The sequence below is a fragment of the Malaclemys terrapin genome, chromosome 12 (assembly GCF_027887155.1).
Source record: "Malaclemys terrapin pileata isolate rMalTer1 chromosome 12, rMalTer1.hap1, whole genome shotgun sequence".
In the NCBI taxonomy this organism is placed as follows: domain Eukaryota; kingdom Metazoa; phylum Chordata; order Testudines; family Emydidae; genus Malaclemys; species Malaclemys terrapin.
The window spans coordinates 9043840-9061000 of NC_071516.1; the positions used below are offsets into that span (position 1 = coordinate 9043840).

At 43.5% G+C, this 17161-nt stretch overlaps 1 protein-coding gene across 1 annotated transcript in view; it reads right to left on the bottom strand.

The window, feature by feature from the left end:
- The window catches only part of CDH4 (cadherin 4), a 667107-nt gene that overhangs the window by 22697 nt on the left and 627249 nt on the right, over positions 1-17161 (bottom strand). The window contains exons 11-12 of the mRNA XM_054046370.1: positions 16748-16890; positions 4317-4550 (exon numbers count right to left, since the gene is read on the bottom strand). Coding sequence (XP_053902345.1) covers positions 4317-4550; positions 16748-16890 — 377 coding nt within the window. The remainder of the gene's footprint in view (positions 1-4316; positions 4551-16747; positions 16891-17161) is intronic.

Consider the following 17161-nt stretch of genomic DNA (forward strand, 5'->3'; position numbering starts at 1 on the left):
TGTACACCAATGCGAGAAGCCTAGGTAATAAAATGGAGGAATTGGAGCTCTTGGTCCGAGAATTGAAACCGGATATCGTAGGAATAACTGAAACGTGGTGGAATGGCAGTCACGACTGGAACGCAGGTATGGAGGGGTATGCGCTGTTTAGGAAAGACCGGGATAAAGGTAAAGGTGGGGGGGTGGCATTGTATGTCAATAGTGAAATAAGCTGTAAAGAAATAATAGTGGATGGAATAGATAATACAGAGTCCGTCTGGGCGATACTCAAGCTGGGTAAAAGTACTACTAGAGCCTCTCCGGGGATAGTGCTTGGGGTGTGCTATAGACCGCCGGGATCGACCCAGGATATGGATAAGGAATTGTTTAATGTATTAAGGGAGGTAAATACTAATAGAAACTGTGTAATTATGGGGGACTTTAACTTCCCGGATATAGACTGGGGAACAAACACTAGTAGCAATAATAGGGCTCAGATGTTCCTAGATGTGCTTGCGGATCAATTCCTTTATCAAGTGGTAGCTGAGCCGACGAGGGGGGAGGCCATTTTAGATTTGATTCTGGTAAGTAGTGAGGACCTTGTTGAGGAAGTGGTAGTGGGGGACAACTTGGGCTCCAGTGATCATGAGCTAATTCGCTTTAAACTAAATGGAAAGAGTACCAGAATTAAGTCAAAGACTAGGGTTTATAATTTTAAAAAGGCCAATTTTAACAAATTAAGGGGACTGGTAAGGGAAGTGGATTGGGCAAACGTATTAAGGGACCTAAAGGCAGAAGAAGCCTGGGATTACTTTAAGTTAAAGATGCAAGAGCTGTCAGAGGCCTGTATCCCCAAAAAGGGAAAAAGATTACTAAGCAAGAGACTTAGACCGAGCTGGATGAGCGACCGGCTGAAAGGGGCGATTAGGAAAAAACAGAAAGCGTACAAAGAGTGGAAGAGGGGAGGGATCAGTAAGGAAACTTACCTTAGCGAAGTCAGAGAATGTAGAGATAGAGTGAGAAAGGCCAAAGGCCAGGAAGAGTTGGACTTAGCGAGGGGAATTAAAAGTAATAGTAAGAGGTTTTACAGCCATATAAATAGGAAGAAAGCAAAGAAAGAAGAAGTGGGACCGCTGAAGACTATAGCCGGAGAGGAGATTAAAGATAATCTAGGCATGGCGCAATATCTCAATGAATATTTTGCATCGGTGTTTAATGAGGCCAATGAAGGTATTAGGGATACTAGCACCGTTACAGAGGGGCATACGGGATGGGGGATTACCGCATCCGAGGTAGAAACAAAACTAGAACGCCTTAATGGGACTAAGTTGGGTGGACCGGACGATCTTCATCCGAGAATATTGAAGGAATTGGCGCGGGAAATAGCAGGCCCATTAGCGACTATATTTAATGAATCTGTAAACTCGGGGGTAGTCCCGTTAGACTGGAGAATAGCCAATGTGGTTCCTATTTTCAAGAAAGGGAAAAAAAGTGACCCGGGTAACTATAGGCATGTTAGTTTAACATCAGTAGTGTGCAAGGTGCTGGAGAAGATTCTGAAAGAGAAACTAGTTGAGGACCTTGAAGTTAATGGCAAATGCGATAAATTACAGCATGGTTTTACGAAGGGCAGATCGTGCCAAACGAATCTGATCTCCTTCTTTGAGAAAGTAACGGACTTATTAGATAAGGGAAATGCGGTGGACCTAATATACCTGGATTTCAGTAAAGCGTTTGATACAGTACCCCATGAGGAACTATTGGTTAAAATGAAAAACATGGGGATCGATATGAAAATCCAGAGGTGGATAGGGAATTGGTTAATGGGGAGAATGCAGCGGGTCGTATTAAAGGGTGAATTGTCGGGTTGGAGGGAGGTTACTAGTGGAGTGCCTCAAGGTTCGGTTTTGGGACCCATCTTATTTAATCTATTTATAACTGACCTCGGGACCGATTGCAAGAGTGGGCTGATAAAGTTTGCGGATGATACGAAGGTGGGAGGAGTTGCAAACTCGGAGGAGGATAGGGATACTCTGCAGGGAGACTTGAATGAGCTTGTGAATTGGAGTATCAGAAATAGGATGAAATTTAATAGTAAAAAGTGTAAGGTGATGCACTTGGGGACGAATAATAACAATTTTAGTTACAAGATGGGGACGCATTGGTTAGAAGTAACGGAAGAGGAGAAGGACCTAGGGGTCCTTGTGGACCGCAGGATGACTATGAGTCGGCAATGTGACGTGGCAGTGAAAAAAGCCAATGCGGTCTTGGGATGTATTAGGCGAGGTATATCTAGTAGAGATAGGGAGGTCCTGCTTCCGTTGTATAAGGCGCTGGTGAGACCTCATTTGGAGTACTGTGTGCAGTTCTGGTCTCCCATGTTTAAAAAAGATGAACTCAAACTGGAACGGGTGCAGAGAAGGGCGACTAAGATGATCAGAGGAATGGAAAACCTGTCGTATGAAAAGAGATTAGAGGAGCTTGGGTTGTTTAGTCTGACAAAGCGAAGGCTGAGGGGGGATATGATTGCTATGTTTAAATATATCAGAGGGGTTAATACAAGGGAGGGAGAGGAATTATTCCAGTTTAGTACTAATGTGGACACGAGAACGAATGGATACAAACTGGCCGGGGGGAAGTTTAGGCTTGAAATTAGACGAAGGTTTCTGACCATCAGAGGGGTGAAATATTGGAACGGCCTTCCGAGGGAAACGGTGGGGGCGACGGACCTGTCTGGTTTTAAGATTAAGTTGGATGAGTTTATGGAGGGAATGGTTTAATGATAAAACATAGTAGCCAAGGAAAACCAAGCAATGGTACATGAACAGCATAATGGCCAACAAGGGTCAGGCTAGAGACTCTTGCCTATATGCTCGGGGTATTACTGATCGCCATATTTGGGGTCGGGAAGGAATTTTCCTCCAGGGTAGATTGGCTGAGCCTCTGGAGGTTTTTCGCCTTCCTCCGCAGCATGGGGCAGGGATCACTAGCAGGAGGGTCTCAGCCGATTGAAGTCACTAAAACACAGGATTGGGGACTTCAACGGTAGAGTCCAGGGAAGGGTCTTGCGGCCTGCAGCATGCAGGGGGTCAGACCAGATGATCATAATGGTCCCTTCTGACCTTAATGTCTATGAGTCTATGAGTCTATGAGTCTATGGGAGGGGGGAATCGATCTAAGATATGCAACTTCAGCTACGAGAATAGCGTAGCTGAAGTCGACGTATCTTAGATCGAATTAAAATCACTTACTTTGCGTCCTCAAGGCATGCCGCGGCTCCCCCGTCGACTTTGCTTCCGCCTCTCGCCGAGCTGGAGTTCAGCAGTCGACGGGAGAGCGATCGGGGATCGATTAATCACGTCTACACTACATGCGATAAATCGATCCCCGATAGATCGATCGCTACCTGCCGATCCGGCGGGTAGTGTAGACGTACCTTATGTCTACACTATGGAGACTACACCAGCATCGGTATGGTGCCGTAGCTATGCCGGCATAACCCCATAGTGGAGACGCAACTTACACACACGGAAGGGGTTTTTCTGTCACTGTAAAACACTACATCCCCGAGCAGCAGCAGTTGCGTAGACCGAAGCATTCTTCTGTTGACACAGTTGTGTCTATGCTGGGGGTTAGGCCAGCAGAGTTATGGCTCTTGGGGGTGTGTTTTTTCACACCCCTAACCAACGATGTCACCCTAACTTTTAAGTGTAGGCCAAGCCTGAATCCCTCTTTTCAGCCACTGAACAAGGAGCTTTCTCAGGCCACCCTGGCAGAGTGTCTCAAACCTGGTCGGAAGTGATCAGCTTTTAAGACAAGAGGATAGTTCAGTCTCCATGACACGGAAACTGCCAGTAAGTGGGCCAATTAGAGCCAACTGAAGTTGCACACCACAATTTAAAAATCCTTCACATACTGGAAATCTTCACACTTACCTAGCCCGCCCGGTTCCATGGTAAATTAAAAGGCTGCCTTTAAGCAATTATGGTCAGAGAAATGAACATTGATCGTGATTGTGGCTCATGACAATTACCCTGGAACATAAGGAAGACTGATAATAGCTTTTTTCCCCTTGGCCATCACGGATGATTTATACCCAGTTCAGTCCTGATAACTGTTCATAATTATGAACTGCATTAAAAAAGCCAAGTGCCAAAGCTCTTAGAATTATGCTACAGGTCTGATACAAATCATTCCTGATTAGCTATCTTGTCTATAATGTTGGGCATAATGTGTTTAAAAAAATCAGATGAAGAAGCAGGGAAGTTTGAAACTGTACACGGTCCTCATTAGTGCACAGGATTCCAAATGTCCTCCGGATTGCCTGCCCCATTTACCATTTAGCCTTGTTATGGTCCAGTTCTTCCTGACTGCAGATGGCACAGTTGGCAGCTCAAAGACAAAGGGCCCAACATTTGGATCGATGTCAGCATCTGCGGCTGTTATGTTGATGACATTCAGGTTTGGCTTTTCACAGATCTGTGCCTCCTTTGGCAGAAGCTCAGGAGCGTTATCATTGATGTCAATTAGATATATCTGCAGAGTTCCAGTGCCACTTGCTGGGGGGATACCTGAACAGGAGAGGCAGATTCAAACGAGTAATGACAAATACAGCACAAGAAGTGGCATGCACAACGACGCTAGCGTCCACGCCCTTGGAAAACCTTACAGCCCCATGTACTAAAGCACGGATGAGGCCTGAAGGATTTTTTTTTGTTTCCCCCTTAGATTCCTAGCGATTTCCTTGTCCCTGTGTGACATCTTGCAAGAGGTATCATTAAAATCTGCCAAGTTCTCATGAAAAATGCTGTTTTGTTCCACTGAGTAAAATGGAGCTGTTCCATGATTTTACACTAGACCCCATGTTACACAATTCCCACGTTAATTGTGTAGTTACAGTGTGTCCCCATCATACTGGGCAGGCAAGTCATTCAGTAAGAGGGAGGAAGAGTTAACAAGAAGGGAGGAGTTCCTAAGGCAAGACATTTGGTATTAACATGATAGCTATTCATAGTAATTAGTTGGTAGGAGAACAGAGACGTTCAGAATTCGGCAAAAATTAGCCAAAGTTCAGGGTCCAGGTCTCATTTTCTCCAAAGCCCTGAAGTTTGGAGACAGTCAAATAAATGGTTCCAGATTTGGCTCAGTTCTCTAGAGAAGGGCTGAAACTGCAATGGTTTCATTCTGCATAACCTGATGGGTTAGGTTTTAGTTTTTCTAAACCATACCTAGGATCTGTGTCTCATTTTATTCAACCCCCAAACCAGTAGGAGGGTGGGGTTGAATAATTTTTACTAATTTCTGTTTGGGAGAAAAGAGCGGGAGGGCTGAAGCAAGACGGCGGGGTGGGGGGAGGGGAATAAGAAATGGGGTCAAGGATGAAAAGAAGTGTAACGCACTGGTCAGGATGTGTACATGTCCCCCTCTCTGTCCAGTGCACAGATGATATGGCTTTTAGGCACAGTCTCTCTGATTGCCAGACGCTGGGACTGGACAACAGAGGATGGATCACTTGATAATTGCCCTGTTCTGCTGATTCCCTTTGAAGCATCTGGCACTGGCGGGAGACAGGATACTGGACTAGATGGGCTAGTGTCTGACCCAATATGGCCAGTCTTATGTTTTTAGTTCAAGCTGGAGAGACACCAGTGTTTAGATTCATAGATTCATAGATTCATAGATTCTAGGACTGGAAGGGACCTCGAGAGGTCATCGAGTCCAGTCCCCTGCCCGCATGGCAGGACCAAATACTGCCTAGACCATCCCTAGTAGACATTTATCTAACCTACCCTTAAATATCTCCAGAGACGGAGATTCCACAACCTCCCTAGGCAATTTGTTCCAGTGTTTAACCACCCTGACAGTTAGGAACTTTTTCCTAATGTCCAATCTAGACCTCCCTTGCTGCAGTTTAAACCCATTGTTTCTGGTTCTATCCTTAGAGGCTAAGGTGAACAAGTTCTCTCCCTCCTCCTTATGACACCCTTTTATATACCTGAAAACTGCTATCATGTCCCCTCTCAGTCTTCTCTTTTCCAAACTAAACAAACCCAATTCTTTCAGCCTTCCTTCATAGGTCATGTTCTCAAGACCTTTAATCATTCTTGTTGCTCTTCTTTGGACCCTTTCCAGTTTCTCCACATCTTTTTTAAAATGCGGCGCCCAGAACTGGACACAATACTCCAGCTGAGGCCTAACCAGAGCAGAGTAGAGCGGAAGAATGACTTCTCGTGTCTTGCTCACAACACACCTGTTAATGCATCCCAGAATCATGTTTGCTTTTTTTGCAACAGCATCACACTGTTGACTCATATTTAGCTTGTGGTCCACTATAACCCCTAGATCCCTTTCTGCCGTACTCCTTCCTAGACAGTCTTTTCCCATTCTGTATGTGTGAAATTGATTTTTCCTTCCTAAGTGGAGCACTTTGCATTTGTCTTTGTTAAACTTCATCCTGTTTAACTCAGACCATTTCTCCAATTTGTCCAGATCATTTTGAATTATGACCCTGTCCTCCAAAGTAGTTGCAATCCCTCCCAGTTTGGTATCATCCGCAAACTTAATAAGCGTACTTTCTATGCCAATATCTAAGTCGTTGATGAAGATATTGAACAGAGCCGGTCCCAAAACAGACCCCTGCGGTACCCCACTCGTTACGCCTTTCCAGCAGGATTGGGAACCATTAATAACAACTCTCTGAGTACGATTATCCAGCCAGTTATGCACCCACCTTATAGTAGCCCCATCTAATTTGTATTTGCCTAGTTTATCGATAAGAATATCATGCGAGACCGTATCAAATGCCTTACTAAAGTCTAGGTATACCACATCCACCGCTTCACCCTTATCCACAAGGCTCGTTATCCTATCAAAGAAAGCTATCAGATTGGTTTGACATGATTTGTTCTTCACAAATCCATGCTGGCTATTCCCTATCACCTTACCACCTTCCAAGTGTTGGCAGATGATTTCCTTAATTACTTGCTCCATTATCTTCCCTGGCACAGAAGTTAAACTAACTGGTCTGTAGTTACCTGGGTTGTTTTTAGTTCCCTTTTTATAGATGGGCACTATATTTGCCCTTTTCCAGTCTTCTGGAATCTCTCCCGTCTCCCATGACTTTCCAAAGATAATAGCTAGAGGCTCAGATACCTCCTCTATTAGCTCCTTGAGTATTCTAGGATGCATTTCATCAGGCCCGGGTGACTTGCAGGCATCTAACTTTTCTAAGTGATTTTTAACTTGTTCTTTTTTTATTTTATCCGCTAAACCTACCCCCTTCCCATTAGCATTCACTATGTTAGGCATTCCTTCAGACTTCTCGGTGAAGACCGAAACAAAGAAGTCATTAAGCATCTCTGCCATTTCCAAGTTTCCTGTTACTGTTTCTCCCTCTTCACTAAGCAGTGGGCCTACCCTGTCTTTGGTCTTCCTCTTGCTTCTAATGTATTGATAAAAAGTCTTCTTGTTTCCTTTTATTCCCGTAGCTAGTTTGAGCTCATTTTGTGCCTTTGCCTTTCTAATCTTGCCCCTGCATTCCTGTGTTGTTTGCCTATATTCATCCTTTGTAATCTGTCCTAGTTTCCATTTTTTATATGACTCCTTTTTATTTTTTAGATCGTGCAAGATCTCGTGGTTAAGCCAAGGTGGTCTTTTGCCACATTTTCTATCTTTCCTAACCAGCGGAATAGCTTGCTTTTGGGCCCTTAATAGTGTCCCTTTGAAAAACTGCCAACTCTCCTCAGTTGTTTTTCCCCTCAGTCTTGATTCCCATGGGACCTTACCTATCAGCTCTCTGAGCTTCCCAAAATCTGCCTTCCTGAAATCCATTGTCTCTATTTTGCTGTTCTCCCTTCTACCCTTCCTTAGAATTGCAAAGTCTATGATTTCATGATCACTTTCACCCAGGCTGCCTTCTACTTTCACATTCTCAACGAGTTCCTCCCTATTTGTTAAAATCAAGTCTAGAACAGCTTCCCCCCTAGTAGCTTTTTCAACCTTCTGAAATAAAAAGTTGTCTCCAATGCAGTCCAAGAATTTGTTGGATAGTCTGTTCCCCGCTGTGTTATTTTCCCAACATATATCCGGATAGTTGAAGTCCCCCATCACCACCAAGTCTTGGGCTTTGGATGATTTTGTTAGTTGCTTGAAAAAAGCCTCATCCACCTCTTCCACCTGGTTAGGTGGCCTGTAGTAGACGCCTAGCATGACATCTCCCTTGTTTTTTGCCCCTTTAAGCCTAACCCAGAGACTCTCAACACTTCCGTCTCCTATGTCCATCTCTACCTCTGTCCAAGTGTGTACATTTTTAATATATAAGGCAACACCTCCTCCCTTTTTCCCCTGTCTATCCTTCCTGAGCAAGCTGTACCCATCCACACCAACATTCCAATCATGTGTATTATCCCACCAAGTTTCAGTGATGCCAACAATGTCATAGTTGTATTTATTTATTAGCACTTCCAGTTCTTCCTGCTTATTCCCCATACTTCTCGCATTTGTATATAGGCATCTAAAATACTGGTTTGATCTTTCCTCCCAGTTTTTTCCTGACTCTCCTTTCTCTCTGCCAATATAGCCCACACTCCCTCTTGTTTCCGACTCATTTCCCCGGTCTCCATGTTCCCCACTTACCTGTGGGCTTTGCTCACCTGAAGTCCTTGGTTCAATCCCCCGTGTGTTGGTCCAGATGGCCACTGTCACAAAAACACATTATGATTCTACCTGAACCATGCAAAAATAGATAGTCCCACTAAATATATCCTTCTCCTTTTCAATTCTAAACCTTGTTCCAAGTAGCAGGGGTGCTGTGCCTCTCCCTGACACAGAGGTCCCAGTCCTGCAATCCTTACTCAGATGAGTAGTCGCATTGACTTCAGTTGAACTATTTGCCTGAGTAAGGCTCCGTCATGTAAAGTTATCTGGATCAGGCTCTTAGTTTTTGTTTTACTTTTTAAGATTAAAAGCTGTCACTGTCCTGTGAAATCCTCTGCAAAGGTCTGGTTCTTCTGCTTTCCTAGCCCTGCATGCGTCAATAACCGCCCCTCTAGCAAGAAAAACAGCTAGTTTTCTTTTAAATGGTTCAGTGTTTTTCATTTCCCCCCACCCCTGAACTGCAGGCGGTTTTGTTCCAGGCCTCTGCACTACTTATTTTCTCAAACAGCTCTGCCTCAGTAATTTTTTTTAAGCTTATATTTTCAATTCATAGTCCCTTCTTCCTAGTGCTGGCATAAAACAAACTAAAAAAACACCACTTTTTCCATCATTCCATGATGCTTTCTGTTTGTTTGGGACTTCTCTATCAAACAAGTTTAGGACTTCTGTCAAACAAGGACTTGCTCCTTGTTTGTTTTTGCTGACTGTGGGGTCTCAAAGACCCTGGTGGAACCCTGAAAATCCCTCTCCCATGATTCCTTCATTTTCCCTCCCAACCTTTTATCACAGACACCATCCTTTCACCCTGGAGCTCTGCATAGATCTTCCTTTAGAACAAACACCCTTAATCAGCCCTGGAGTTTGCTGCAGAGAGATGCAAAGCCCTTGGGGCTACTAAGGCTGTACATGCAACAGAGTCATTGTTAGTATCGTCTGTGGAAAAGCGCAGGTGATTTTTCCTGTTTACATGATGCCCAGAATATCTTTAGGACTGACTACAGACTCTACATGTGCTTCTGCACCTTTAGGGACACGTTTTTAAAGGGTCTTTAAAATAAGCATCCGATACTAGGAGGCAGTAATGCAGACGTGACTGAAATAATCTGCATTGGCACATGCAAAACAGATACTTGCAAGTGCATGCACAAATGCTGATTTATGCATGCAAGTGGGTGTCTCTGTGCCCATTTACTCATTCAGCTGGTTCTTGATGTCCCTGAAGTGCATTCAGGAGCAACCCCAGGAGAGATTAAAACAGTCATAATAACGATTTAAAACAATTTATAGAAATTCCCTTTACCAAACAGATAGTTTCAAATGGTTTCAGCTACTCTAGGGGAAAGGGCAGGGAGGTGTTGATGTCCTAAAAGGATCATGGGGCTGAATCCTCAGCTGGTGTAAATCAAAACAGCTCATTTTACTTCAGTGGAGAATCTGGCTCCCTGGCTTGATCTGAGAGTTAAAATAGAAATGAGCTCGTATGGAAAAGATTTGGTACCTCTAAACGCAAGAGTAGAGGTGACAACTCTACATCTAGCCACAGTGCGAGTGACCACTGTCTTTTCCTTTTCCTTGTAATGGGCGCTCTGGAAGGCCTGCTCTAGCTAACAGCATTGGAAACGCCTGCTCAACACAGGCAGCAGCTTCTGGAGTGAATAAAAATTGTGATGCTTCCCTATTATCATTTCATTGTACCTTTGGAGGGATTTTCTAGAGTATGCATAGATCTGCTGCCTGGTGGGTCTTCTCCATTCAGGAGAGGACAAATGCCTTTAAAGTGCCCTCCTATGTACAAGGACGTTTCCCTGGGGCCTTGTAACACTGAGCTGACAAATACTGGCGGAAACAAATTAAACTGAATTTATGTGACCTGGTGCTGGGGAACCATCCACCCCCTCTTTATCACTGTGTAATGGCAGACATCCCAAGAGGACCCCCCACAGAAGCACCTGAAACTAGATGGAGCAGAGGGGAGGCTGAAAAGGGAAACAACTTGAAATAAAACCATTAAACGGATTATGATTTTTTTAAATAGAAGCTGCACTTTTTGCTCCTGTGTGAACAGCTCCTTATTGTAGTTCAGGGAGAAATCATGTCCAAAGAGTGGAACAGCTTATTAATCACATACAGAAAATATTCAAAAGGATTTAACAAAACAGAATGTTGTTTCTTCCTTCAGGGAAGGAGAAAAACCCCAAACCTGCTTTGATAAGTATGTGATGACACAGCACATGGAACTTAGGAAGAAATTTGAAAGGAGTCAATTAACCTAGACAAAACTTTCGCCCTTACCCTAAGCACTCAAAACAGCATTTTAAATAAGGGGGTGTTGTATATGCATTTTGATGGCTGCACTAGAACAGCAACAGATTATTTTTTCAAAATAAAGGAATTAATTCAGATTTCAGCTCATGGAGTTGCTGAATAATGGCTCAAGTGAAGAGAGAAGGTGGGGAGCTGAAGCCTGAAGAACTCCCTCCCAGTCAACTTTTAAAGGGGGGTGTCTGCGGCGGGACAGGAAGGGCAAAATCATTTTGGTTCAGCAGCCCCAGCGAATCTGCTGATGGGGGTCGGAGAGATATCAGAGCCACAAATTCTAACCTGGTATTTTAAAGCATGGGATGGGTGCCCAGGCATAAATTCACAATAGTACTTAGGCACCTAAACCCCAGACTTAGGTGCCTACGTCCCAGTTTTAGGTTCCACCTAAGATTTTGCAGTAAAAAGTTCCCTAAGCAGCTATGTTTTGAGACTGCTGCCTCCCACTAGGCACCCTGGCACCTATCTCCCCGCCTAAGCCCCAAAGCAATTCACAAACCAAAGGAAGACAGGCATACATCACCTAACTCATGTGTGGGGCCCAGTCTGATAGGCATGGTCAGAGGCCACATGTACATCTGCCCAGGCAAGTTCACACAAAGCTGCCAGAGATAGGGGTTCCCCCATAACTTTTAGCTCAGGGTATGCACCCGGAAGGTTGTGATCCCTAGTTCAAGTCCCCCCTCCAGCTGATGAAGAGAAAGGATTTGAACAGGGTTCTGCCATCTCTCAGGGGAGCACCATAGCCATAGGGCTATGGGGTATTCTGAGGTGAGACCCCATCTGTCTTCCCTGTTGAAGCTGTTACACTGGACACTTAACAACTCAATGGAGCAGGGGGACTGGATCGGGGGTCTCCCACATCCTGGGTGAGTGCTCTAACCACCGGCTACAGAGTCCTGCTCATGTGTGTGCGCTCTCTCTTTCCCTCACCCAAATAACTAAGTGGTTATCCACAGTGGAGCAGGTTACAGAACCATTTGTGGCAGAGAGAGAGAAATACCTGTAGCCTGGTGACTAGGGCACTCAACCAGGATGCAGGAGACCCAGGAGAGTACCCTAACCACTGGGCTAAAAGTTATGAGGGAGCTCCTCCTTCCCTTTCCCCACCCCCAACCCTCTGGCTTCTTGAAAAAAGAAGCCTAACCCCAAAGAGGGTTCACAGCAGAGCATGGCTAGCAGAACATCAGAACGGCCATACTGGGTCAGACCAAAGGTCCACCTATGCCAGTATCCTGTCTTCCAACAGTGGACAATGCCAGGTGTCCCAGACGGGATGAACAGAACAGGTAATCATCAAGTGATCCATCCCCTGTCGCTCATTCCCAGCTTCTGGCAAACAGAGGCTAGGGACACCATGCCTGCCCATCCTGGCTAATAGCCATTGATGGACCTATCCTTCATGAACTCATCTAGTTCTTTTTTGAACCCTGTTATAGTCTTGGCCTTCACAACATCCTCTGGCAAGAAGTTCCACAGGTTGACTGTGCATTGTGTGAAAAAATACTTCCTTTTGTTTGTTTTAAATCTGCTGCCTATTAATTTCATTTGGTGACCCCTAGTTCTTGTGTTATGAGAAAGAGTAAATAACACTTCCTTATTTACTTTCTCCACACCAGTCCTGATTTTATAGACCTCTATTATATCCCCCCTTAATCGTTTCTTTTCCAAACTGAAAAGTCCCAGTCTTATTAATCTCTCCTCATATGGCAGCCGTTCCAGACCCCTAATCATTTTTGTTGTCCTTTTCTGAACCTTTTCCAGTTCCAATACATCTTTTTTGAGATGGGGCAACTGCATCTGCACGCAGTATTCAAGATGTGGGCATACAATGGATTTATATAGAGGCAATATGATATTTTCTGTCTTATTATCTATCCCTTTCTTAATTATTCCCAACATTCTGTTCGCTTTTTTGACTGCCGCTGAACATTGAGTGGATGATTTCAGATAAATATCCACAATGACTCCAAGATCTCTTTCTTGAGTGGTAACAGCTAATTTAGATCCCATCATTTTATATGTATAGTCGGGATTATGTTTTCCAAAGTGCATTACTTTGCATTTATCAACATTGAATTTCACCTGCCATTTTGTTGTTCAGTCACCCAGTTTTGTGAAAACAACAAGGAGTCTGGTGGCACCTTAAAGACTAACAGATTTATTTGGGCATAAGCTTTCGTGAGTAAAAACCTCACTTCTTCGGATGCATAGAGTGAAAGTTACAGATGCAGGCATTATATACAGACACATGGAGAGCAGGGAGTTACTTCACAAGTGGAGAACCAGTGTTGACAGGGCCAATTCAATCAGGGTGGATGTAGTCCACTCCCAATAATAGATGAGGAGGTGTCAATTCCAGGAGAGGAAAAGCTGCTTCTGTAGTGAGCCAGCCACTCCCAGTCCCTATTCAAGCCCAGATTAATGGTGTTGAATTTGCAAATGAATTTTAGTTCTGCTGTTTCTCTTTGAAGTCTGTTTCTGAAGTTTTTTTGTTCAATGATAGTGACTTTTAAATCTGTAATAGAATGACCAGGGAGATTGAAGTGTTCACTTACTGGCTTATGTATGTTACCATTCCTGACATCAGGAATTGGAATTGACACCTCCTCATCTATTATTGGGAGTGGACTACATCCACCCTGATTGAATTGGCCCTGTCAACACTGGTTCTCCACTTGTGAAGTAACTCCCTGCTCTCCATGTGTCTGTATACCCTGTTTCCCCGAAAATAAGACATCCTCCGAAAATAAGGCCTACTTACAGTTTTGCCTCTAGTTGTAATATAAGGCATCCCCCCGATAATAAGACCTCCCCGATAATAAGGCATCCACCGATAATAAGGCATTTTTCATTTCTGAAAAATAAGACATCCCCTGAAAATAAGACCTAGCGCATCTTTGGGAGCAAAAATTAATATAAGACACTGTCTTATTTTCGGGGAAACAGGGTATAATGCCTGCATCTGTAACTTTCACTCTATGCATCCGAAGAAGTGAGGTTTTTACTCACGAAAGCTTATGCCCAAATAAATCTGTTAGTCTTTAAGGTGCCACCAGACTCCTTGTTGTTTTTGTAGATACAGACTAACACGGCTACCCCCTGATACTTGACACCAGTTTTGTGAGATCCTTTTGTAGCTCTTCGCAGTCTGCTTGGGACTTAACAATTTTGAGTAGTTTTGTATTGTCTGCAAATTTTGCTACTTCACTGTTTACCCCTTTTTCCAGATTATTTATGAATATGTTGAATAAGAATGATCCCAGTATAGACCACTGGGGGACAACACTATTTACCTCTCTCCATTCTGAAAACTGACCATTTATTCTTACCCTTTGTTTCATATCTTTTAACCAGTCCACAATCCATGAGAGGACCTTCCCTCTTATCCCATGACAGCTTACTTTTCTTACAAGCCTTTGGTGAGAGACCTTGTCAAAGGCTTTCTGAAATTCTAAGTACACTATATTCACTGGATCCCTCTTATCCACATGTTTGTTGGCCCCCTTAAAGAATTCTAGTAGATTGGTGAGGCATGATTTGTCTTTACCAAAACCATGTTGACTCTTCCCCAACAAATTATGTTCATCTATATATCTTACTATAGTTTTAACCAGTTTGCGCAGTACTGAAGTCAGGCTTACCAGCCTGTAATTGCCTGGATCACCTCTGGAGCCCTTTTTAAAAATTGGTGTCACATTAGCTATCCTCCAGTCATTTGGTACAGAAGCTGATTTAAACAATAGGTTACAAACTACAGTTAGTAGTTCTGCAATTTCACATTTGAATTCCTTCAGAACTCTTGGGTGAAAAGCATCTGGTCCTGGTGACTTACTATTGTTTAGTTTATCAATTTGCTCCAAAACCTCCACTAATGACACCTCAATCTGGGACAGTTCCTCAAATTTGTCACCTAAAAAGAATGGCTCAGGTTTGGGAATCTCCCTCACAGCCTCAGCCATGAAGACTGATGCAAAGAATTCATTTCGTTACTCTGCAATGGCCTTATCATCCTTGAGTGCTCCTTTAGCATCTCGATCGTCCAGTGGCCCTGCTGGTTGTTTAGCAGCTTCCTGCTTCTGATGTACTTTATTTTTTGCCATTACTTTTTGAGTCTTTGGCTAGCTGGTCTTCAAATTCTTTTTTGGCCTTCCTAATTATATTTATTTATAATTATATATACTTCATTTGCCAGAGTTTATGCTCCTTTCTATTTTCCTCACTAGGATTTAACTTCCACTTTTTAAAGGATGCTTTTTTGCCTCTCACTGCTTCTTTTACTTTATTGTTTAGCTACAGTGGCACTTTTTTGGTTCTCTTACTTTTTTTTAATGTGGGGTATACATTTAAGTTGAGCCTCTATTATGGTGTCTTTAAAAAGTTTCCATGCAGCTTGCAGGGATTTTACTTTTGGCACTGTACCTTTTGATTTCTGTTTAACTAACTTCCTTCCTGCTCTTAGACTCCTAACTCTGGGAGACGGGTAGACTTAGCACACCCTCCTCTGGTCAGCATCACCCATTGTCTATCTTAGGGGGCTCCCGGCCTAGCGTGCTGGCTTTTGTGAATCACAGTCTAATGCACCTATCTCTTCCCCTTTCATTGTACAGGGTGCTTGGGTGCCCAAATCAGGCTTTGTGAATCGCAGTGCGTTCCTGTGATTTTCTAGGCGTCTAAAAGTGAGGCTCATCCTTGCAACAGCTCAATACTTTTGTGAATCTAGCCCCCAGACGCTGGAATGGGCATCCATAAAGGCTGCTCCAAATCTAAAAGAATAATACATTAAATAACAATGTGGCAGTGTCTGGGTGTAGTTCCAAACATAGCCACCTTCGCTTATTTCTGGCCTCTCCTTGGAACTAGGAGAGATGAAGGTCAGCAGAATTTAATTACTTGAGTTTGCATTGGGTCAGGATACCGGGGTTGACACCACTAATTTCATTAAAAGTGCTGTGCTATCTTTAATGACTACAAGAGTTCAGGACCTCAGCCTGACATCTCAAGAAGATGACTAGAGGTGTTAACTGTCCACCTCATTTTGAATAGTCTCTTGCAACACGTGATAACTCCTTAACTGTTCCACCTTGTATTTAGCTGTGAGTCACACTCTGAGTACCTTTCCCAGACCTGAAGAAGAGCTCTTGTAAGCTTGAAAGCGCGTCTCTTGCATTAACAGAAATTGGCCCAATAAAAGATATTACCTCCCACACCTTATCTCTCTAATCCCAGGAAGAAGCATTGTACTGGTCACTAAGTACTAAAGCACACTAGGTACTATGGTGATGACTGGGCACTTTAGAAATGTAGATAGAGAGAGAGAGAGATCAGATCAGATGAGACAGACAGTTTTAAGAAAGTTATAGCATCTTAACATTAAAACAGGTCAGTTTCTTTTTAATACCATCCCCTCTGTCCCCTCAAATTGTTTCTGATTTCCTGATGGAACGTTTCCTACATGTTCTCAGCTGCGGATTTTGGATGATAATGAAGATTGCTGTGTTTTGCAGCACCTGGAGCTCAGACCCCTTTGGTATTTCCTTAGATATAGGCTACACTGCTACACCGAACTTCCCAAATCAATTTTCCATTTGCCCTCACTTTCCCTTAATAACACTCTCTGAATGTTGTGCACATTTAATTTACTCCAGCAATTTCCTGTCCCACTTTCACATTTTTAACCATAAAACCTGGGAAAAAGATAACTTCTACTGACAACTCTGTCAGGGCATCATTCCTGTTAATGCATCACATTAGAGTCTTATTGAAGCATGAACAATGGGAAGCTTGAGCCCACCGTTGTCAGCCGCCAAGAACGTGGCCTCATAGACATTATTCTTAATGTAGACTGACTCTCGATCAAGGACAGCAGCCGTAGTGATCTGACCGTTTGTGGCATTAATGTTCAGCCAGTTTGCAGGATCTGACAGCTTGGAGTATCTACAGAGAAAGGAAATAAATACATGGTAGTCTTTTCAGTGACATGTCCTTAATACGGCTTGAAAGAAGGGTTTTTTGGACTCCTGACCCCTGTTTTGAAGGAGCTTTGGATAACTGGTTTTGTTGACAAACAAAACGCTAATTGAGGGTCTATTGCTGGTCATTTTTTTGACCTCTGCAATTATTCAATTTTCCCATTTCCTTCCCATTAAAGGTTCTGCCTTCTGCTAAGTGCCACTTATGCTCCAGCTTCCTGCTACAGGCAACAAGC